Source organism: Camelus bactrianus, chromosome 35, assembly GCF_048773025.1.
Source record: "Camelus bactrianus isolate YW-2024 breed Bactrian camel chromosome 35, ASM4877302v1, whole genome shotgun sequence".
In the NCBI taxonomy this organism is placed as follows: Eukaryota; Metazoa; Chordata; class Mammalia; order Artiodactyla; family Camelidae; genus Camelus; species Camelus bactrianus.
The window spans coordinates 12,543,188-12,564,107 of NC_133573.1; the positions used below are offsets into that span (position 1 = coordinate 12,543,188).

At 42.3% G+C, this 20,920-nt stretch overlaps 1 protein-coding gene across 5 annotated transcripts in view; it reads right to left on the bottom strand.

Moving 5' to 3' along the window:
• Positions 1 to 9,076: 9,076 nt before the first annotated feature.
• ZEB1 (zinc finger E-box binding homeobox 1) overlaps positions 9,077 to 20,920 on the bottom strand; it is a 169,612-nt gene continuing 157,768 nt past the window's right edge. For all 5 annotated transcript variants that reach the window (XM_074358018.1, XM_074358017.1, XM_074358015.1 and 2 more), the window contains 3 exons: positions 13,111 to 14,903; positions 11,671 to 11,851; positions 9,077 to 11,581 (listed from right to left, as the gene is read on the bottom strand). In XM_074358018.1, the coding sequence (XP_074214119.1) occupies positions 11,010 to 11,581; positions 11,671 to 11,851; positions 13,111 to 14,903 (2,546 nt within the window). In that variant the 3' untranslated portion in view covers positions 9,077 to 11,009. The remainder of the gene's footprint in view (positions 11,582 to 11,670; positions 11,852 to 13,110; positions 14,904 to 20,920) is intronic.

Sequence of the window (20,920 nt, forward strand, 5' to 3'; positions counted from 1 at the left end):
TTGAGACATGTTCCCTCTATACCCTCTATACCCACTTTCATTAGAGTTTTTATCATAAATGGATGTTGACTTTTACCAAATGCTTTTCCTGCATCTGTTGAGATGATCATGTGGTTTTTGTCCTTTCTTTTGCTGTGATGGTGTATCATGTTGATTGATTTGCATATGTTGAACCATCCTTGTGTCCCTGGGTTGAACCCAGCTTGATCATGGTGTGATCTTTTTTATGTGTTGTTGGATTCTGTTTGCTAATATTTTTGTTGAGGATTTTTGCATCTATGTTCATCAATGATATTGGCCTGTAATTTTCTTTTTTGGTAGTGTCTTTGTCTGGTTTTGGTGTCAGGGTGATGGTGGCTTCATTGAATGAGTTTGGGAGTACTCCCTCCTTTTCAATCTTTTGTAAGAGTTTGAGGAGGACCACTATGAGTTTTCTTTGTATGTTTGGTAGAATTCCCCAGTGAAGCCATCTGGTCCTGGACTTTTGTTTGTAGGTAGGTTTTTTATTGCTGACTCTATTTTATTTCTAGTGATCGGTATGTTCAAGTGGTCTATTTCTTCTTCATTTAGTCTTGGTGGACTGTATGTCTCCAGAAACTTGTCCATTTCTTCTAGGTTATCCAGTTTGTTTCCATATAGTTGTTCATAGCATTCTCTTATGGTTTTTTGTATTTCTGTGGTATTGTTTATAATTTCTCTATCTTCCTTTCTTACTTTATCAGTGTTTTCTCTCTTTTTTTTCTTGATGAGTCTGGCCAGAGGTTTGTCAATTTTGTTTACTCTTTCAAGAAACTAGCTCTTGAAGACTATTAAAAAAAAAAAAAGAAAGAAAAAAAACCTAGTTCTTGGTTTGATTTTTTTCTATTGTTTTTTATCTCTATTTTATTTATTTCCTCCCTGATCTTCATTACTTCCTTTCTTCTGTTGACTTTAGATTTTATTTGCTATTCTTCTTCAAATTTGTTTACTTGAGATTGATCTTGTTTTTTTGTGAAAGGCCTCTATCATTATGAACTTCCATCTTAAGACTGCTTTTGCCGTATCCCATAGATTTTGTGTGGTTGTGTTTTCATTGTCATTTGTCTTAAATTATTTTTAAATTTCTTCTTTGATCTCATCATTGACCCATTTTTTTTTTTTTTGTAGCATGTTGTTAAATCTCCATGCTGTAATTTTTCTCCTTTGTTTTTTGGTGGTTGATTTCTAGTTTCATGGCATTGTGTTCAGAAAACATGCTTGAAATAATTTTTATCCTCTTAAATTTGTTGAGGCTTCTTTTGTGCCTGAGTATATGATCTATCCTAGAAAATGTTTAATATGCACTTGAAAAGAATGTATATTCTGTTTTGTGGGGGGTGTAATGTCCTAAAAGTACCAACCAAGTACAACTGTTCTATTGTGTTATTTAGTATCTCTGTTGCCTTATTGATTTTCTGTCTGGAAGATTTGTCCAGTGATGTTATGGGGTGTTAAAGTCTCCTACTATGATTGTGCTCCCATCAGTTTCTCCCTTTATGCCTGTTAGTATTTGCTTTATGTATTTAGGTGCTCCTAGATTGGGTGCATATATGTTAATGAGCATAATATCCTTATCTTTTATTGCTCCTTTAATCATTATATACTGTCCTTCTTTACCTTTCTTTATGGCCTTTGTTTTAAAGTCTATTTTGTCTGAAATCAGTATTGCTACTCCTGCTTTCTTGTCATTTCCATTTACATGAAGTATCTTTTTTCATCCTCTCACTTTCAGTCTATGTGTGTCCTCCACCCTAAAGTGGGTGTCTTGTATGCAGCATATTGTAGGTTGTTGTTTTATTATCCAGTCTGCCACTCTGTCTTCTGATTGGAGCGTTCAGTCCATTGACATTTATAGTAATTATTGATAGATGTGTGTTTACTGCCATTTTGAACTTAGTTTTCCAGTTGATTTGGTATCTCCTCTTTGTTTCTTTCTTTTTCTTTTTGTGGTTTGATAATTTTCTTTTGTATTATCTTGGTTTCTTTTTGATTTTTGTGACCCTGTTGTATGCTTCTGATTTGTAGTTACCCTGTTTTTCAAGTATATTAACCCATTACTATATCTGGTTGCTTTAAACTAATAGTCATATAAGCTCCAACACATCCTAAAAAGAAAAAAAAAAAGAAAATCTATATTTTTCTTGCTCCCCTCTCCCACTTTTAATGATTTTTATGCCCTCTTTTATCTCTTCCTGTTTATTCTATTGGAACTCATTGTAGTTATCACATTTCCGATTATGGTTAAAGTTACGCACTATTATGTGTTACTGTCCACTTTTCCCTTTATGTTTGTTAACACCTGATATATGTATTAGGTGCTCCTATGTTGGATACACATATATTTAAAATTCCTATTATCTTCTTGTTGGATTGATCCCTTGATCATTACGTAACGTCTTTCTTTGTCTCTTGTTACAGTCTTTGTTTTAAAGTCTATTTTGTCTGATAGAAGTATTGCTACCCCAGCTTTCTTTTCATTCTGTATGCATGGAATATGTATTTTCATCCTTTCATGGTCGGTCTGTATGTGTCTTAAGATCTAATGTGAGTCTCCTAAAGGCAGCATATATATAATTTGATGACTATCATTAGTGTCATGTTTGGATTCCCTTTTCTCTTTGTGTGTATTTATCATAGATTTTTGGTTTAAAGTTCATATAAAGTTCACATATAACTGTATACGTGAAGTGAGTTGCCGATCTCAAGTTTGAATGAATTCCGACAGCTCTGCATTTTTACTCTCTCCTCAGCATGTTTCATGCTTTTATGTATCCCTTTACTACTTATTGTGAATATAGTTGATTTTATTACTTTTGTCCTTTAACCTTTCTACTAGCTTTATAATTTGTTGATCTATCTTTATGTTTGCCTTTACTAATGAGGTTTTTGCTTTTGTAATTTTCACACTTCTGTTTGTGGTCTTTTCTTTTTTGCTCTATGTTTCTAGTAAAACCAGTTTAGTGGTGCTGAACTATTTTAGCTTTTGCTTGTCTGTAAAACTCTTGATCTCTCCTTCAAACTAGATTGATAGCCTTGACAGACAGAGTAGTCTCGAGTGCAGGTTTTTCCCCTTATATAACTTGAAGATACTTTGCCACTCCTTTCTAGCCTACAACGCTTCCGGCCTGAACAGTCAGCTTATAGTCTGTGGGGATTCCTTGGTAGGTAACTATTTGCTTTTCTTTTGCTGCTTTTAAGATTCTCTTTTAATTGTACTGTTTTAATCATACTGTGTCTTTGTAGACTTCTCTGGGTTCATCTTTTTTGGTATTCTTTATGCTTCCTGAAACCTGTCTGTTTCCTTTCCCAGGTTAGGGAATTTTTCAGCTATTGTTTCTTTAAGTAAGTTCTCTGCCCCATTCTCTGTCTCTTCTCCTTCTGGGACCCCTAAAGTGTGAATGTTAGTTTGCTGGGTTTTGTCACAAAGTTCTCTTAAACTATCCTCATGTTTTGCAGTTCTTTTTCTTTTTTCTTTTCAACGTGGAGGATTTCTACTACTCTTTCAGTTCTCTGATCTGTTCCTCTGTGTCACCTTGTTGACTGTTGATTCCTTCTGTTGTATTTTTTATTTCAATTATTGTATTTTTCAGCTCTGGTTCTTCTTTATATTTTCTAACTCTTTGTTAAACTTCTGTGTTCATCATTCTTCTCCCAAGTTCATTCAGCAACTTTATGATGATTACCTTCATTGGGTAGATTGCTTACCTCCACTTCACTTAGTTCTTCTACTTGGATTTTGTCTTGTTCCTTCTTTTGGAATGTATTCTCATGTTTCCTCGTTTTGGCTAATTCATTTCTGTTTTAGGCAGTTCAGTTTTATTTCCTAATCTTGAAGAAGTGGCCTTATGTAGAAGATGCACTATGGGACCCAGCAGCACACTCCTCTCTGGTCACCTCTTGTAGGCTGTGTGGGCTGTTGTGTTGTGGTTGGTATGACTACTGTGGTTGGTATGACTACTGGTAGGTATGATGCTGATAGGTGGGGCTGATCCCTGGCCCAGTTGGCTGCCAGGCCCTGCCTTATGTGGAGGCTGTTGGCTTGTGGTCAGGTGAGGTGGGGTCCTGGCACAGATGGTTGCATGGCATGGCGGGTAGGGGCAGAGCTGGTTGGTGGGGTCAGAGGGACATGGGGCTGATGCCAGTCTTCTGGTGGGTGGGTAAATCTCCGCTGCTAATAGGCTAGAGGGAGCCTTCCAAGATAGTGCTTGCCAGCACCAGTGTCCTCATGGCAGAGCGAGCTCCCGGAAGTGGCTGCTGCCAGTGTTTGTGTCCCCAGAGGGAGTCTCAGTTGCCTCCTGCCTCTCCCAGAGGCTCTCCAAGATCAGCAAGTGAACTTGACTCAGGTGTCCTTCAAATGACTGTCTCTGGGCTGGGATTTAGAGCTTATGAGATTTTGTGTGCGCCCTTTAAGAGTCGCTGCTTCCTACAGCCCTCTGCCTCTCTTCTACCATACATCAGCCTGCTGTCCCCCAAAGCCAGACATTCTGGGATCTTATTTTCCCAGCACAGGACCCCTGGGCTGGGGAGCCTGACATGTGGGGCTCAGACTCCCCACTTCTTGGGAAGAAACTGCAATTGTGATTATCCTCTCACCTGTGGGTTGCCTACGTGAAGATGTGGGTCAGACCATGCCGTGTCTCTGCCATCCCTACCCATCTCGTTGTCCTTCTTTTTATCTTTAGTTATGAAAATCTTTTCTGCTAGTCCTCAGGTCATTCTTATATATAGCTGTTCTGTAGAGAGTCATCATTTTCATATGCCTGTGGGAGGAGGTGAGCTCAGGGTCTTTCTGCTCCACCATCTTGGGCACACCTCCATTGTTTTCATTTTTATTCATCCCTGAGTATTTCTGATTTCCTTTGTGATTTCTTCTTTAATCCATTAGGAGTATGTTGCTTAATTTCCACAATTTTGTGAACTTTCTAATTTTTTTGTTATTGATTTGTAACTTCCATCCAGTTGTGGTTAGAGAAGATACTCATATAATATCTATTTTTTAAAATCTACTGAGACTTAACTTGCGGCCTCACATATGGACTATCCCGAAGAATAGCCCATGTGCTCTTGAGAAGAAACGTATTCTGCTGTTGTCGGGTGGAGTGTTCTGTGTATGTCCGTTAGACACAGTTGGTTTATTGTGTTTTTTCTGTTTCCTTACTTACCTTCTGTCTGGTTGTTCTGTCCGTTATTATGAGTGGAGCATCAAAGTCTCCAACTACTATTATAGAGCTCGCTATTTCTCCTTTCAATTCTGTCAGATTTTGCTCCATTTATTTTGGTGGCTTATCATTAGGTATGTAAATGTCTATAATTATTGTATCTTCTTGCTCTATTAAACCTTTTATAACATATAATGTCTTTTTTGTCTCTTGTAGCCTTTTATGATTTAAAGTCTATTTTGTCTGATACTACTATAGCCTCACCGCCTCCTGTCTCTGGGTTACTATTCACACATGATATCTTTTTCCATCATTTCATTTTAAACTTGTTTGTGTCTTTGGATCTCGTGGCTTTCTTATGAGGAGGGGCTTGCTTCTGTCATTGTGCTATTTGTTTTATAAGCTTTTGCCTTAGAGCTTTTTTTTGCCCCTCATTTCCTGCATTCCTGCTGCCTTTTGTATTTAAATTTTTTTTGTAGTAAAGTGTTTAAATTCCTTTCTCATTTCCTTTTGTATCTATTCTATAACTGTTTTCTTTGTGGTTACCATGAGGATTACATTTAACATTCTAAAATTATAAGACTCTCATTTAAATTTATACCAGTTTAAATTCATTAACATACAAAACTGCTCCTTGACAGCTTTCTTGGTTGTTGATGTTACAAAATTACATCTTTATATATTGTATGCCCCAAAAGTAAACTAATTATTTTAAATGCATTTGTCCGTTAAGTTATGTAGAAAACAAGTTTTGGACGTACAAACCAAAGTTACAGTAGTATTAGCTTTTACACTAATATTTTTATCTTTAAATGTATTAGTCTCTTAAACCATGTAGAAAATGGGAAGAGCAGTTATGTTATTATAATACTAGCTTTTATAATTGCCCATGTGGTACCTTTTTATTGAGATCTTCATTTCTCCACAAACCTTCAAGTTACCGTCTAGTGTCCCTTCATCTCACCTACAGGACTCCCTCGAGCATTTACTGCAGAACTCCCTCAGCTCTTGTTTATCTGGGTATGTCTGAATTTCTTCTTCACTTTCAAAGAGTTTTTCTGGATATAGGATTCTTGGTTGTAAGTTTTCTCTTTTTTCAATTGAAGTTTAGTTTATAATGTGTAAATTCCTGGTGCACAGCATAGTGTTTCATATATATATATACTTTTTATATTCTTTTTCATTATAGGTCATTACAAGGTATTGAATATAGTTCCCTGTGCTAGACAGTAGGATCTTCTTGTTTACCCATTCTGTATATAGTGGTTTGTATTTGCTAATCTCAAACTCCTAATTTATCCCTCCCACCCCTTCCCCCTTTGGTAAACATGTTTGTTTTCTACGTCTGTGAGTCTTTCTGTTTTGTAAATAAGTTAATTTGCTTCACTTTCAAAGAATCCACATATAAGTTATATTGTATGTGTTTTTCTCTGTCTGATTTACTTCACTTAGTATGATAATCTCTGGGTCCATCCATGTTGCTACTAATGGCATTACTTCATATATATATGTACACACATATACATACACACACATACATACACCCCCCTATCTTTATCCAGTCATCCATCAATGGACATTTAGGTTGCTTCCATGTCTTGGCTATTGTAAATAGTGCTGCTATGAACACTGGGGTGCATGTATCTTTTCAAATTGGAGTTTTCTCTGGATACGGGCCCAGGAGTGAGATTGCTGGATCATATGGTAAGTCTATTTTTAGTTTTTTAAGGAATCTCCATACTGTTTTCCATAATGGCTGCACAAAATTACATTTCCACCAGCAGTGTAGGAGGGTTCCCTTTTCTCCACACCCTCTCCAGCATTTATCATTTGTGGACTTTTGAATGATGGCCATTCTGACTGGTGTGACTCATTGTAGTTTTGATTTGCACTTCTCTGATAATTAGCGATATTGAGCATTTTTTCATGTGCCTATTGGCCATCTGTATGTCTTCATTGGAGAAATGTCTGTTTACGTCTTCTGACCATTTTTGGATTGGGTTGTTTTTTTGATAATGAATTATGAGCTATTTATATATTCTGGAAGTTAAGCCCTTGTCAGTCTCATCATTTGCAAATATTTTCTCCCAGTCCATAGGTTGTCATTTCATTTTGTTTATGGTGTCCTTTCCTGTGCAAAAGCTTGTAAGTTTAAGTAGGTCCCATTTATTTATTTTTGCTTTCATTTCTATTGCCTGGGTAGACTGCCCTAGGAGAACACTGCTAAGATTTATGTCAGAGAATGTTTTGCCTATGTTTCCTTCTAGGAGGTTTAGAGCGTCCTGTCTCATGTTTAAGTCGTCTTTACGTCTTTTTGAATTTATTTTTGTGTATGGCGTGAGGGAGTGTTTTAACTTCATTGATTTACATGCAGCTGTCCAGCTTTCAAAACACACTTGCCGAAGAGACTGTCTTTTCTATAAAGTATATTCTTGCTTCCTCTGTGGAAAATTAATTGACCATAGGTGTATGGGTTTATTTCTGGGCTCTCTCTTCTGCTCCATTGGTCCATATGTGTGTTTTTATGAAAATACCACACTGTTTTGATGACTGTAGCTCTGTAGTATTGTCTGAAGTCTGGGAGGGTTATTCTTGCAGCTTTGTTCTTTTTCTTCAGGATTGCTTTGGCAATTCTGGGTCTTTTGTGATTCCAAATAAATTTTAGGATTATTCTATTTCTGTGGGAATTGTCCTGGGTAATTTGTTAGGGGCCACATGAAATCTGCAGACTGCCTTGGGCAGCACAGCCATTCTAACAGTGCCAGTTCTTCCAATCCAAGAGCATGGGCTCTCTTGGTGAAAATTAACTTCGGAAACAGAGGTGCCACACCTGTGTATGGCACACAAGTTAAGTATCGTATTTCACCCTTGCTGTGCTGATTTGAGGGAGCAATGGGAAGTGTCCACATGTTTTCATTTTCAAAACTTCTCTGACACACGTGGATTCCTTTATTAGCTGTTTGCCTGCGTGTACCGAGCACTCCCTTCTTTGAGCTGCTGCTTAGAGTGATTGCCGTATGAATGCCTCCTGAGAAGCTCATTGAGTCCTGCCTGCTAACCCTGTACAAAGAGCTTGTTCACTGGACAGCTCTTCTCAGTGAGAGAAGAAATGAAGCAAGAAGCTTCACCCAGGAACGCGTGGGTCCTCACGCGAGTGCACCAGGGTGGGCCCACCACTCCTGCGGGAGGCCTGGGGTGCCTGTCACGTCCCATGAGGTTAAGCACCAGAAAGACACCTAGAAATAAACTCTAAATCAGTTTTATTATTTACTACTTACTGTAAGGCAGCAGAAAAAGAAGGCATAGTTTACTTTTTGTCTATTATGCCTAGTGTTTAGTAGGACCTGAATATGAAAAGTATTAATTTGCTGAAATCATTTAACATATATATTCTCGGATTAGAAGCAAAACAGTAGAAACATAGCTGAGCTCTGGTATCATGCAAATTATATTTTCACTCAACAAACACTGTGGCACCGCTGGTGCCGGGCACTCTGCTGGGCACTGGGCAGTGGGCGTGACTGTGGCAGCAGATGCTGTGCCGGGTCCCAGGGGAAGGGGTGGTGATGGTGTCCGCGCTTGGATGAGGGGGGAATCCCTGCAGCTGTGGGCGCACAGAGGAAAGGCACCTGCACCCAGGCCTCCCTGAGGATGAGAAGCCCTGGGACCAAGAGGGAGGGTTGAGAGTGTCAGGAATGGAGGCAGGTCATCAACTCTGACCTTCCCAGAAACATTTAGCCACAAGAAAACCCCAGATTTAGTGGTGAATGTCTACATCTGGTGTTTGTTGTTACCAAACTCAGCCCAGGGTCCATCAAGTGCAGGATGGGAGGGCAACAGTGTCCTTCCACATACTCGCCAAAGACAATCTGGACAGTGAGTAAAAGATGACAGCAGGGCAGGCTTGTGGATGCATTTTATTGTGAGATGGGGGGGGGGTCTGGTAAAAAACTAGAAAATGACCATGGTGTAACAAGGAACTTAAAAATGAAGAGTCAGATCTGTAACTTACATACATGGATACAGGAACAAATTGGCACAAAATGTTAAACGTTGTTCCCAACACTGTTTCTACAAGGTTATCCTAGTTTGGCTTACTAAGGAAATGAGTTGTATGGTTAGGCTAATCTCTTCATAAAACCGCAGAGCGTCATGCTATTAGTCAGTCACACAGTGAATTTCAAAATTTAAGAGTTTTATATTAAAAACTGGGTAAAGGTAAAATGACTTGATTGTAGTTGTAAAACTAATACATTCCCATTTAAATCCTGTTCTACAGTCCAAGGCAAGTATAAATGTTAACATAACACTGTTAAATCAAATCTCAATGCAAGAGAACCAGTTGCATCTCTACTTTAAATCTTATCAACTTTCCAAATTTTCATACTAAAATATATTATTGTATTAATACAAACTACAGTATTATACACTACACTGTGTAATAAATAAAGAAATATAAAAATAAGACACATAAATATAAAAGTTTTCTAAAACTAAAAGTACATATGTCAGTAAGAAGGGTATTAATACTGCCAGGTTTGAAGACATACAGTACAAAAATGTTGCACAGATCTAGAAACTAAAAGAAATAAAATAATACTGATAGGTAAAAATCAGCTAATGTTGTTAATAAACTGGGTCCATAATAACTAATATTTGGAAACAGTTATGAGCCAAATAACAATGGCATGTCCACATCTGAAATGCAAGAACATGGATAAAGCAGATTAGAAAATTTCCCTTTCATTTCTGGAGAGAAATTCTGAAAAGTCAATTAACGCAAAATGAATACTGAGGAATCAAAGGATGAAATGGCCCAGTGTTCGGCTTCTCTGACAGAGTCAGTGGTTTTAAGTTTTATTTTGGAATTTCGAGACAACAAACAGATCCACAAATGCTAGTTATTGGAGGCCACACCTGAACGAAGGCTGCTCAGAGCCCGGGGAATACTGATAAGTGGCACTTACAGCACACAGGTCTTGCTTAAGGCCAAGGAGATCCGAAGCTTCCTATCACGTCCTTCGTATTTGTCCACCATGTACTCGGCACAACCACAAACACTGATTCTGACACCCCTGCTGTCCTCGCCAGTCCTGACCCCGCTCGTCCCTGCAGTCACAGCTCCATGACAGGCTTCCAACCCCACTCGAAACCCCACGAGCCGGAGACTTCGGCTCTTCTGCCGGCTGCTCCCTTAAGGCTAACGACACACTGACAGACGGCACGCTCCGCCAGGACACCCGCACGCTGGGAGCCACCGCCTGCTGGGCTGGGGTTACGAGAGGCTGTCAGCACGGCCGGGAAGGGCGTTACACTTCTCGGAGAAGGGAATTCTGTAGTGCAGAAGTTCTCACATTTTAAAAAAACATAATAAAATACTGAAGCGGATTTAGCATATGTTTACCAATAAAAAATTAGAAAATTTCTCCCAATTGTACAGCTTAAGAATAAACCAACCTAAGAGTGATCATTAATACTGATAAAATGAAACAAAGCCAGATGCTCCCCTAATACGTCTGTTTCCTTCCACCTGTTAAATCTTTGCTTTCTGAGTCGTTAGCTTTTCTAATCTGCTTCATGGTACAAACTTGTTCCTAACTTTGAAAAATGCATGAAAAATTACTAGGTCTGAGGTTCAGGCACACCCGGATTTTTTTTTGTGTGTTTTTTTTTTTTTTTTTGTATTTTGTATTTTTTTTTAACTTTTACTTTACACAGTAGTGAACAGAAATCACAGTATACGGGGGTACTGTGTTTCCATGAAAAGCATGTATAATATAGAACAAACTTCATTACCGATTAGAATTTTTCTTTTTCCTTCTAGAAAAACTATTAGGCTTCATTTGTTTTTTCTTCCGACGCTGGCTCACTGCCCTTGCTGACCTTGCCTTCTAAGCTGCCCGCTCGGCTGGCGGCCCCTGCCCCCTCCATCGCACCTTCAGTTTTTGCTCCTTCTCCCTCCTCCTCCTCCTCCTCCTCCTCCACCACCTCCTCCTCCTCCTCCATCTCTTCCATCTCCTCCTCCTCCTCCTCGCCTGGCGCTTTTCCACTTTCCTTGTCTTCCTGCAGGTCCTCCGTCTCCTTCTCCTCCTCCTCTTCCTCCTCCTTGTCGCTGTCCTCGTCCTCCTCCCGCGTCAAGCTCTCCCTGTCGTCTGAGTCGCCGGGGCCGGGGCCGGCCCGGCCCCCCGGCTCCCCGGGCTCGGCGTCGCGCTCCTCGGCCTCCCTCTTGCAGTAGGAGTAGCGGTGGTTCATGTGCTGCGAGTAGGAGCCCGAGTGCGAGAAGCGCTTCCCGCACTTGTCACACTGGTAGGGCTTCTCCCCCGAGTGCAGGCGCATGTGTTCGATCAGGTGGTGCTTGTGTTTAAAGGCCTTTTTACAGATTCCACACTCGTGGGGTCTCTTCCCTGAAAAGAAGAACACGCCTGTGAAATCAAACGGTGGCGGTCAGCCATCAGGCCCCCACGGGTCCGGGGACGGCCGCCGGTTCACATACCTGTGTGCTCGTATTTATGCCTCAGCAACGAGCTACTCTTCTGGAATATCTTATCGCACAGGTCACACGCGTACATCCCGTTTTCCGTCTTCCGCATCTTCTTCTTGGGTGGCGTGGAGTCCGAGTCGTTCTGATCCTCCACGTTGGACACCCCTTCTGAGCTAGTGTCTTGTCTTTCATCCTGAAGGACAGGAAGCAGTATGAAAACCGAATTTACAGGGAAACAAAAGTAGGGATGAACGAGCCAACTGATTTACGCTTTCATCAGCTTGACCCAGGTCCCAGGGGAGGGTCAGGGGACAGGCGGGGGCCGAAAGAGACAAGGTGGGGTTCCTGCAGGGAGCCTGTCGCAGGATCAGGCCCCCTGGGTCTTTTCTGAAGTCTTCCATCCTGAACTCAGAGTTTCTGAAAGCTCTGCAGGCCCCCACTTGTCCGAGGGCTTCGGAGGGCGGGACAGGAGCCGCTGCTGGTGCTAACCTGACTGTCTTCATCACCATGTGACCCAGGCTGAGGGCCAGCGGACACGTTAATGGGTCCCCCTTTAGGATTCAAGGGCCTGAATAGAGTTCTCTACACCAAAAGTGTGGATTCTGTGAAAAATGTAGTCATGTGAAAATCTTTTTAAGAGGTACCAGGATTATGGGAAACCCAACAAGTGGCACCAATATTTAAGGAGAAAAAAAGCAGCAAAACACACTTGAACAGGATATTGTAATTACTTTAGCTGCACCTACTTCTAGCAAGTAGCTGGATACAGGATCACATTTGTCTCTAGAATTCATCTGAGCCAGGCAGAAATTCATGCAAAAATGGAGACGTCAAGGTTAGTGACATAGAAACAGCCCAGCCGAGAGTCACACAGGGTCACAACCCTCCTTCCTCACGTGTATGAGTTCTGACTGAGCACTACTTTGTTCACGGCTCACAAAATCGTCAGTGAAGTCACTAGATGAATTCTTTATACACTTAATTTTTGTTTGTTTAATCAAAGCCTTTTATAAACAGGTGTTAACACACAAAAAGTGACAGCTAAATTTGCCTGGTGTGAAATGTCTGTGAACAAATGTTCACTTATTAATGATCAAATCAAGGCAGAAACCATGACTCGTTTTGGGAACCTAAGGATAAAACAAAGCCCACTGGTGAGCCTTCCGATTTTACTCCCCTCTTCTGTCTCCAGTTTCAACAGTCAGTCTTGGGCTGAAGCTTGCCGACCGTTTGCACAGCAGAACGGCACTCCTGTCGAGAGCTGTGCCTGGATTAGTAAACAGCCCAAGACGGGATGCCACAAAGGTAAAGCAAACGCTGACCTATTTCCTTGCAAAAGCGACAGTGTGACCACCTGCTTGGCTCTATCAGGACTGACCTTTGTTAGAGAAATTCATCGAAATGAGTCAAACTGGCATTTCACCAGGAGGTGGGGGATGGGAGCGTTTTTACCTGATTCCCGTTTGGCTGGACCACTTTCAGGGGCGGTTCCTGGACGGCAGGGCTGACCGTGGTCGAGTACGTGTAGGAGACCTGGGGGATCAGGATGGTCTGCTTGTTGGCAGCAAGCGCTCGCAAGCACGGCACACTGCTCTGGTCAGCGATGGCCACGATGGTGGGGAACTGGGCAGTGACTGTGGGCACAGCAATGTTTATGGGGTTGGCACTTGGTGGGACTACATTTACAACTGGCTCTGAGTCTGTGACACAGCTGTCCTTTTGTGGCTCCTTTTTTGCACAAGACAAGTTCAAGGGCTCCTCCTGGACAGAATAAACACTGTTCTGGTAAACACTAGTGATGGTTGACCTTTCCAACAACTCTCCCTGCTGCTTTGGTAGTGAAAGATCAAGAGGTTCTACTTGGAGCTCTTCCTGTGCCCCTTCTGCCGCGTACAAGTAACCCTGTGTACTTCTGGGGGAGGAGAGGTTGAGGGGTGACGGGGAGGGCGGCCGACTTCTGGAACCGCCGGCGGCCGACCCCACGGGTAAGACCGGAGAGCCGGTTGTCTTCAGCGGGCTCTGGAGGTCGCCCGGGCTGGCCTGGGGCTCGCTCGCACTTGCAGGTTGAGGCTGATCGTCGTTCTTCGCAGGGACGGGGCCCTTGCCCGGTTCGGGAGAGGGCGGCTCCGAAGGCTGCACGGAGATCTGTCCCGCTTGCATCTTCTCAAACCACTTCTTCACGACGTCCAGCGGCAGGTTCACCGAGTCGGCAATTTTGGAGAGCTCGTCTGCACTGGGCTGTGCATTCAAAGCGTAATAGGCCTTTAGAAGAGACAAGAGGTTCTTTAAAGGGGGCTGGCTGGGAGACAGGTGGCCGTCGCCAGGGCCCGAGGCGGCCGGGGGCTCGGGCTGGTCGGCCTCGGGGGCGGGCGGGGGGGGCGGGGCCGGCCGCTTCAGCTCGGGCAGGGCGGTGATGTCCCCGGGGCAGTCATCACACAGCAGGCAAGTGCTGTCGCTCCCGCCTCCTTCGAAGCTTTTGTCCTTCTCGGGTTTAACTGTAAGATCTTCCGGTAACTTTTCGTTTTTGCAGCTGTTTGTGGGGACTGGATTTTCTTTTTTTAAATTCTGAGGAACGACCTGGAGTTGGCTGGGCTGTTCAAGACTGTAGTTGATGATAATTTTGGTTGTTCCGTCTTGATCAACCAGAGGAAGACTGATGGCCGAAATGACCGAGTGGCCCCCTTGCTGTAGGGATGAAGCATTGATTGTTTCTTGTTCTTTGGATGCGAGATTGGCTTGATTATTCTCCAAGACCTGCCTGATTACGTTACCGTCTACTGCCACTTTGAGTACATTCTGGATGTCACTCAAGTTGATGCTTATGGGCGACACCAAACCCACCGTGGGCAGGACGACGGCCTGCACCACACCCTGAGGAGAACCGGCCGCCTGCAACGGGCCACCACCACCGAAGACCCCGTTCTGTAGGGGGGTCGAGCAGCTGATTCCTGAAGTGACCACGATGGGTTTGAACTCATAATCCACAGGCTCAGTTTTAATTTGGTTCACGGAGAGCTGTTCTTGAAGGGGTTTATTGTCTGGCTTCTGCCGGATCTGCGGGCGCGTGGGGCTGCCCGGGGACGCTGAGAGGGACGGCGAGGAGCACTGGGGGGTCTTGAGCCCGGGTCTCGGCCGCCCGTTCACGGGCACCAGGCTGATGCACTTCTTACTGCTGATGTGCGAGCTGTAGGACCCGGAATGGGAGAAACGTTTCTTGCAGTTTGGGCATTCATATGGCTTCTCTCCTAGACAGCAACAAAAATTACATTCATCAATTTCTGGTGCAGCCACGTCTTCCCCTAAAACAAGCAGCAATTTTAAAGGGTTACCATGCATGCTTGTGATGCAGTGTCATTTAGAATCATGACTTTTTGTTGAAAACCTGCATAAATGTTATCCACGCCAGTAAACGGCCAGTCTGAGCTGCCTGCACCAGCCGGGAGGCAAGCCTCCCCCGTGTGTGGCTATGGTATCTCTGCTGACTTTGGAAAGTTCAGATCATTCTCAGATACCAAAAAAACTACTTCCTACTCTTGCAAGTAGTATTTTTCTTATCCTGTTTCACCAACCGATGTAACTGTGTTTTACTCTTCGTAACCATCTACAAGAGGAATTAATATTGGAGGAAAGAAAAGGAAAAGCTGCCATGAGGCAAGCACGAACACCTGCCCCTGACTGCAAGCACGTGTGAGTGTCACCCTTCCTGGATCCATAAGGTTTCCTTGAAAAGCTCCTTTTCAGTGGGAAGAAAGCTTTCCGTGTGAGGTACTGTGATAAGCCTTGGCTTATTAAACTGGGATGCCCGTGCCCCTGGGTGTGTAAAGCAATGCTCCAGGGGGTATGAAAAGCATCTTGGAGTTTCAGTTTAGTGACAGTGGTTATGCTAATCTAAGACACTATTTTTATATTAACACACAGATTATACTCTGCTGCACAGATGCAACACTTATGTGAAATGTTAGGAAAAAGCACAATGCCAAAGACGCTTCCAGATGGCAGAGGCCCCCTTCAAGTTGCTCCCCTAGACCTTCAGGGGAACAGGGCATTCTTGGCCGTTAGGGCCACTTTGACAGAAAATTTTGAGAAGCACTGAGCTAATGGAATATGTTCAGACAACCCAATTTTTTACCTTTAGTTTTAATTTATAGTTACAGCTCATTAATTTACAGTTTAAAGGTGGGAAACTCTGGGTCTTCGGTGCCATCTGCTCCCTTGCACCTACTGGGGTGCGGGGCACAAAGACGCTCTTCACGCCTTTTTGGGGTGAGTGAATGGTTGACTGAAGTCAGGAAATGTGGGGGCGCTGGTGATGTACTCAGTATCGAAAGAAAGCTGTCTCCCCCTTTTTAGTAATTAAAAGGGAAATAGCAAGGAAGTCAGTGTAAGCTCTGCTAGGAATGCAACTTCAACTTGTAAAGTTTAAAAAAGCGTATTTTCTCATAAATTTGATTCTGTGGAGAATCAGAAATGAGACCTGGAAGGGCCCTATGAAGCCCCCGAGCGTGGCCGCCTTCTCGGTGAAGGGCTCCCTTTGCACCACCCCTCACGCTGCTCGTCTCTGCGGGAACTCCTGCTGGTTGTCACCAACGCCTACGTCCCTGCACTACTCTGCCTTCCAGCTTGTCCTCCCCGGGCCGGACTTTGAACCCGGTGAGCCGGCAGGAATATTCTTAACTTTCCCTTGTGTAGGTTAAACACATTCGGGGCTTTCAAACACTCCTCATGAGACGTGGTTTTCAGAATACTTGTTAACTCACCTCTGGAAAGTCTCCAGTTTATCAATATCTTTCCAATGGGATGCCTGAAACATGATTCAATACTCAAAATGCATCAGATAAACATTTCCACTGGGGGTAAGCACGGGGTATGTTCCAGTATGTCGCTTACTTTAACATTCCTAATTACTTGCTGACATTTTCAAATGAGCCACATGGTCGTTCTCTTGCTCACCAGGAAAATGAGCATCTATAATAGGTTATTTTTACCTTTACAGACAGGGGGGTAGAAGGCATAGTGTGTGCGGATGCCCGTGTCAGGGCCCCAGCTTGGCCACGTGCCGGCTGAGTGACTGTGGACAAACTAATTGAGCTCTCTGAGCCTCCACTGTTCTCGTCAGTGAATGGCAGCACCTGCCTCCCAGGGTAACTGTGGGAGCCGAGAACCACACGACCTAACGCGCACAGACAGCGAGACGATGGCTGCACGTCGCTCAGTGTCCAGGAAGTGTGACTTACCATCATCGTTACTGGGAGTTACCTGGTGTTTTACCACTGCTAGGAAGAACGTCTGTGGAACACTCATTCTAAAGCCAAAGTCACCGTTTGTTAGAAAAACCCTTGCTTCTAATTCTGACTTCACAGCTTTATGGATTATGGCTGAAGCACGTCACCTAATTTACCGATAGCGGTTGGTGTCTGTAACCACTAAGCCCTGGAAGGTGTGCCCCAAACACTGACTGCTTTGTGATGGCTGAGCTGGGTGTTTGTTGCACCTGATGTAAAAGCCTTCCGGGATAAGCTGACAGTGAGGCCGTGGAACAGACCCAGGGCGCCTGCTGGGCAGGGTGGCAGCCCAGGCACAGGTGGGGTGGCCGTCTCGTCCTAGCTCAGTCCCCACGTGCCAGGTTCAAGTGACACGTGACACACGAGACTCTGCACAGGGTTCCTTCTACAGGGATCAGAATCCAGGCAGTTTAAGGGAGTATAATTGAGGACCCTGATCCACAATACCTTTGAAAACCACAACTGAGAAAAAAAATCACAGATTTTTACAGGAAATGTCAGGAAGTTTACAAATTTCCTGAAGGATATGCAGTTCATTCATTATTAGATACTCTAAACAGTGCCTTTAAAACTGTGCTGAAGGATTGTTTTTCATTAAAAAATTTCCAATCTGCTATGGACCAATGTTGTATAAAACATAATGAAACTGTCATAGCACTGTCTTGGTGTAACAGTGGCCAGACGCTGACCCTCGGTCTCTGCATTTATCTGGATGACACTGAGTAGCAGCCCTGCTTGAAATTCTCCTCTCGGAATGAACCAGACCACCAGGGGGCTGCAGACCTGGACAGCACCCCCTGGCCACCCTGGTGCGATGCTTTTTCTGAACTGCAGCTTGGTGAGATGTCACTGGCCTCTACTGAAGAATCTTATGTTAGAAAGAAAGCTCTGTCAGATTCTCTGCTGTGTTATTTTAAGGCCATTTCTGAGGATGATGTAAATTATATTTTGCTCTTTCCTCTTAATGTTGCTTCAAGGAACAACTTTCTCTGTGGACTTAGTACCAGGAAGAGCTGTGCTTTTTCCAGCAACTGACTATTTCACAGAACCAGAATGAGTAACTCTAGAATCTGTATGGAAACACAAAAGATGCTGAATAGCCAAAACAATCTAGAAAGAAGAACAAATCTGTAGGTATCACATGCCCTGATTTCAAACCACACTACAAAGCTACAGTCATCAAAACAGTATGTCACTGGCACAAAAATAGACTCACAGATCAATGGAACGGAACAGAGATCCCAGAAATGAATCTGCACTTACATGGGCAGTTAATTTACGACAAAGGAGGCAAGAATATACGCTGGCGGAAAGGATGGCCTCTTTAATAAATGATGTTGAGACAACTGGTCAGCTGCACACAAAAGAATCAAACTAGACTACTTGCTCCCACAATGCACAAAACCAAATTCAAAATGGACTAAAGACTTAAATGTAAGACCTGAAACCATAAAACTTGTAGAAGAAAACAGACAGTAAGCTCTTTGACATCAACCTTAGTAATATTTTTATGGATCTGTCTCCTTAGGAAAGGAAAACAAAAACAAACAAATGGGACTACATCAAACTAAAAAGCTTTTGTGCAGAGAAGAAAACTCTGAACAAAATAAAAAAGCCACCTACTGAATGGGAGAAGATATTCTTCAAGTGATATAACCCATACGTGGTCGGTATGCAAAATATACAATGAACTCACACACCTCAGAATCAAAAGAAAAAACCCAATTAAAAATACGCACAGGATCTTTTCCAAAAAAGACACACAGACGGCCAACAGGCACGTGAAAAGATGCTCAGCATCACTAATTGTCAGGGAAACACAAATTAAAACCACAATGAGATATCACCACACACCTGTCAGAATGGCTATGACAAAAAAGACAATAGATAAAAAATGTTGGTAAGGATGTTGAGAAAAGGGAACCCTAGGCCACTGCTGGGGGGAACGCAGATTGGTGCAGCCACTATGCAAAACAGTACGGAGATTTCTCAACAAATTAAAAACAGAGCCACCTTACAATCCAGCAATCCCAGTTCTGGGTATTGATCCTAAGAAAATGAAACCACTAATTAGAAAAGACATATGTACCCCTACATTCACTGCAGCATTATTCACAATAGCCAAGATAAGGAAGCAACCTAAGTGTCCATCAATAGATAAATGGATAAAGGTGTGGTGTGTGTATATAACATATATATATTACGTCATGGGATGTTACTCAGTCAAAAAAAAAGAAATGTTGACATTTGCGACAACATGGATGGACCTCAGGGGTACTATGCTAAGTGAAATAAGTCAGACAAAGACAGATACTGTATGATTTCACTGGTATGTGGAGTCTGAAAAATGAACAAACAGAACAGAAACTAACAGGTGGTTTCCAGAGGGGAGAGGGTGGAGGGAGGAAAGAAAGAGGTGAGGGAGATTAAGAGGTTCCAACTTCCAGATGCAAAATAAATGAGAAATTGGTGTGAAATGTACAGTGTGGGGAATACAGTCAATAACTCTGTAATACCTTTGTATGTGACATATATTGTAATTAGACCAACTGTGATGATCATCTCGAAATGTGTAGGAAGACTGACTGAGTATGATATGTAACTGGAACTAGCACAGTGATGTAAGTCAGAAAAAGAGATCAGACTTGTGGTTTCCAGAGGGGGGGGTTTGGATGAAGTTGGTCAAAAGGTACAAACTTGTAATTATAAGATAGGTAAGTACTAGGTGTGTGATGTACAGCATGAAAAGTGTAATTAACACTGCTGTACATTATATGAAAGCTAATCCTGAGTAAATCCTGAGTTCTCATCACAAGGAAAATTTTTTTCTATTTAATTTTGCATCTGTATGAAATGTTGGCTGTTCACTAAACTTACTGTGATAATCATTTCATGACATATATAAGTCAAATCACTGTGCTGTACACCTTAAACTTATAAAGTGCTCTATGTCAATTGTAACTAAATAAAACTGGTAGGGAAAAAAAGAGGACTGTGGTACGGGAGGGAAAAAAGTATCTATTTATATTTAAAATATATACGTATTATTGCATGGAGATTAAACAATATGTTACTGAAAAAGCAATGGATCAATGAGGAAATCAAAGCTGAAATTAAAAAATACCTTGAGACAAATGATAATGAAAGCACAACCACTCAAAACCTATGGGACACAGCAAAGGCAGTGCTAAGAGGGAAGTTTATAGCGATACAGGCCTTCCTCAAAAAAGAAGAACAATCTCAAATAAACAATTTAACCCACCACCTGAATGAATTAGAAAAAGAAGAACAAAAAGCCCCAAAAAGCAGCAGAAGGAAGGAAATAATAAAGATCAGAGAGGAATTAAAAACAATAGAGATTAACAAGACCATAAAAAAAATCAACCAAACCAAAAGCTGGCTTTTTGAAAAAGTAAATAAAATCGACAAACCTCTGGCCAAACTCACAAAGAAGAAAAAGAGAGAGCACAAATTAGCAAAATAAGAAAGGAAAATGGAGAAATTACAACAAACAAAATAGAAATACAGAATATCATACGAGAATATTATGAAAAACTATATGGAACCAAACTGGATAACCTAGAGGAGATGGACAAGTTTCTGGAAACATACTGTCCACCAAAACTGAATCAAGAAGAATCTGAACACTTGAACAATCCGATCACTAGAAAGGAAATAGAAATAGCAATTAAAAACCTCCCTACAAATAGAAGTCCAGGACCGGACGGCTTCACCGGGGAATTCTACCAAACATACAAAGAAGAACTCATACCAGTCCTTCTCAAACTCTTCCAGACGATCGAAAAGGAGGGAATACTCCCAAACTCATTCTATGAAGCCACCATCACCCTGATACCAAAACCAGGCAAAGACACTACGAAAAAAGAGAATTATAGGCCAATATCACTGATGAACATAGACGCCAAAATCCTCACCAAAATTTTAGCAAATAGAATCCAACAACACATAAAAAAGATTAT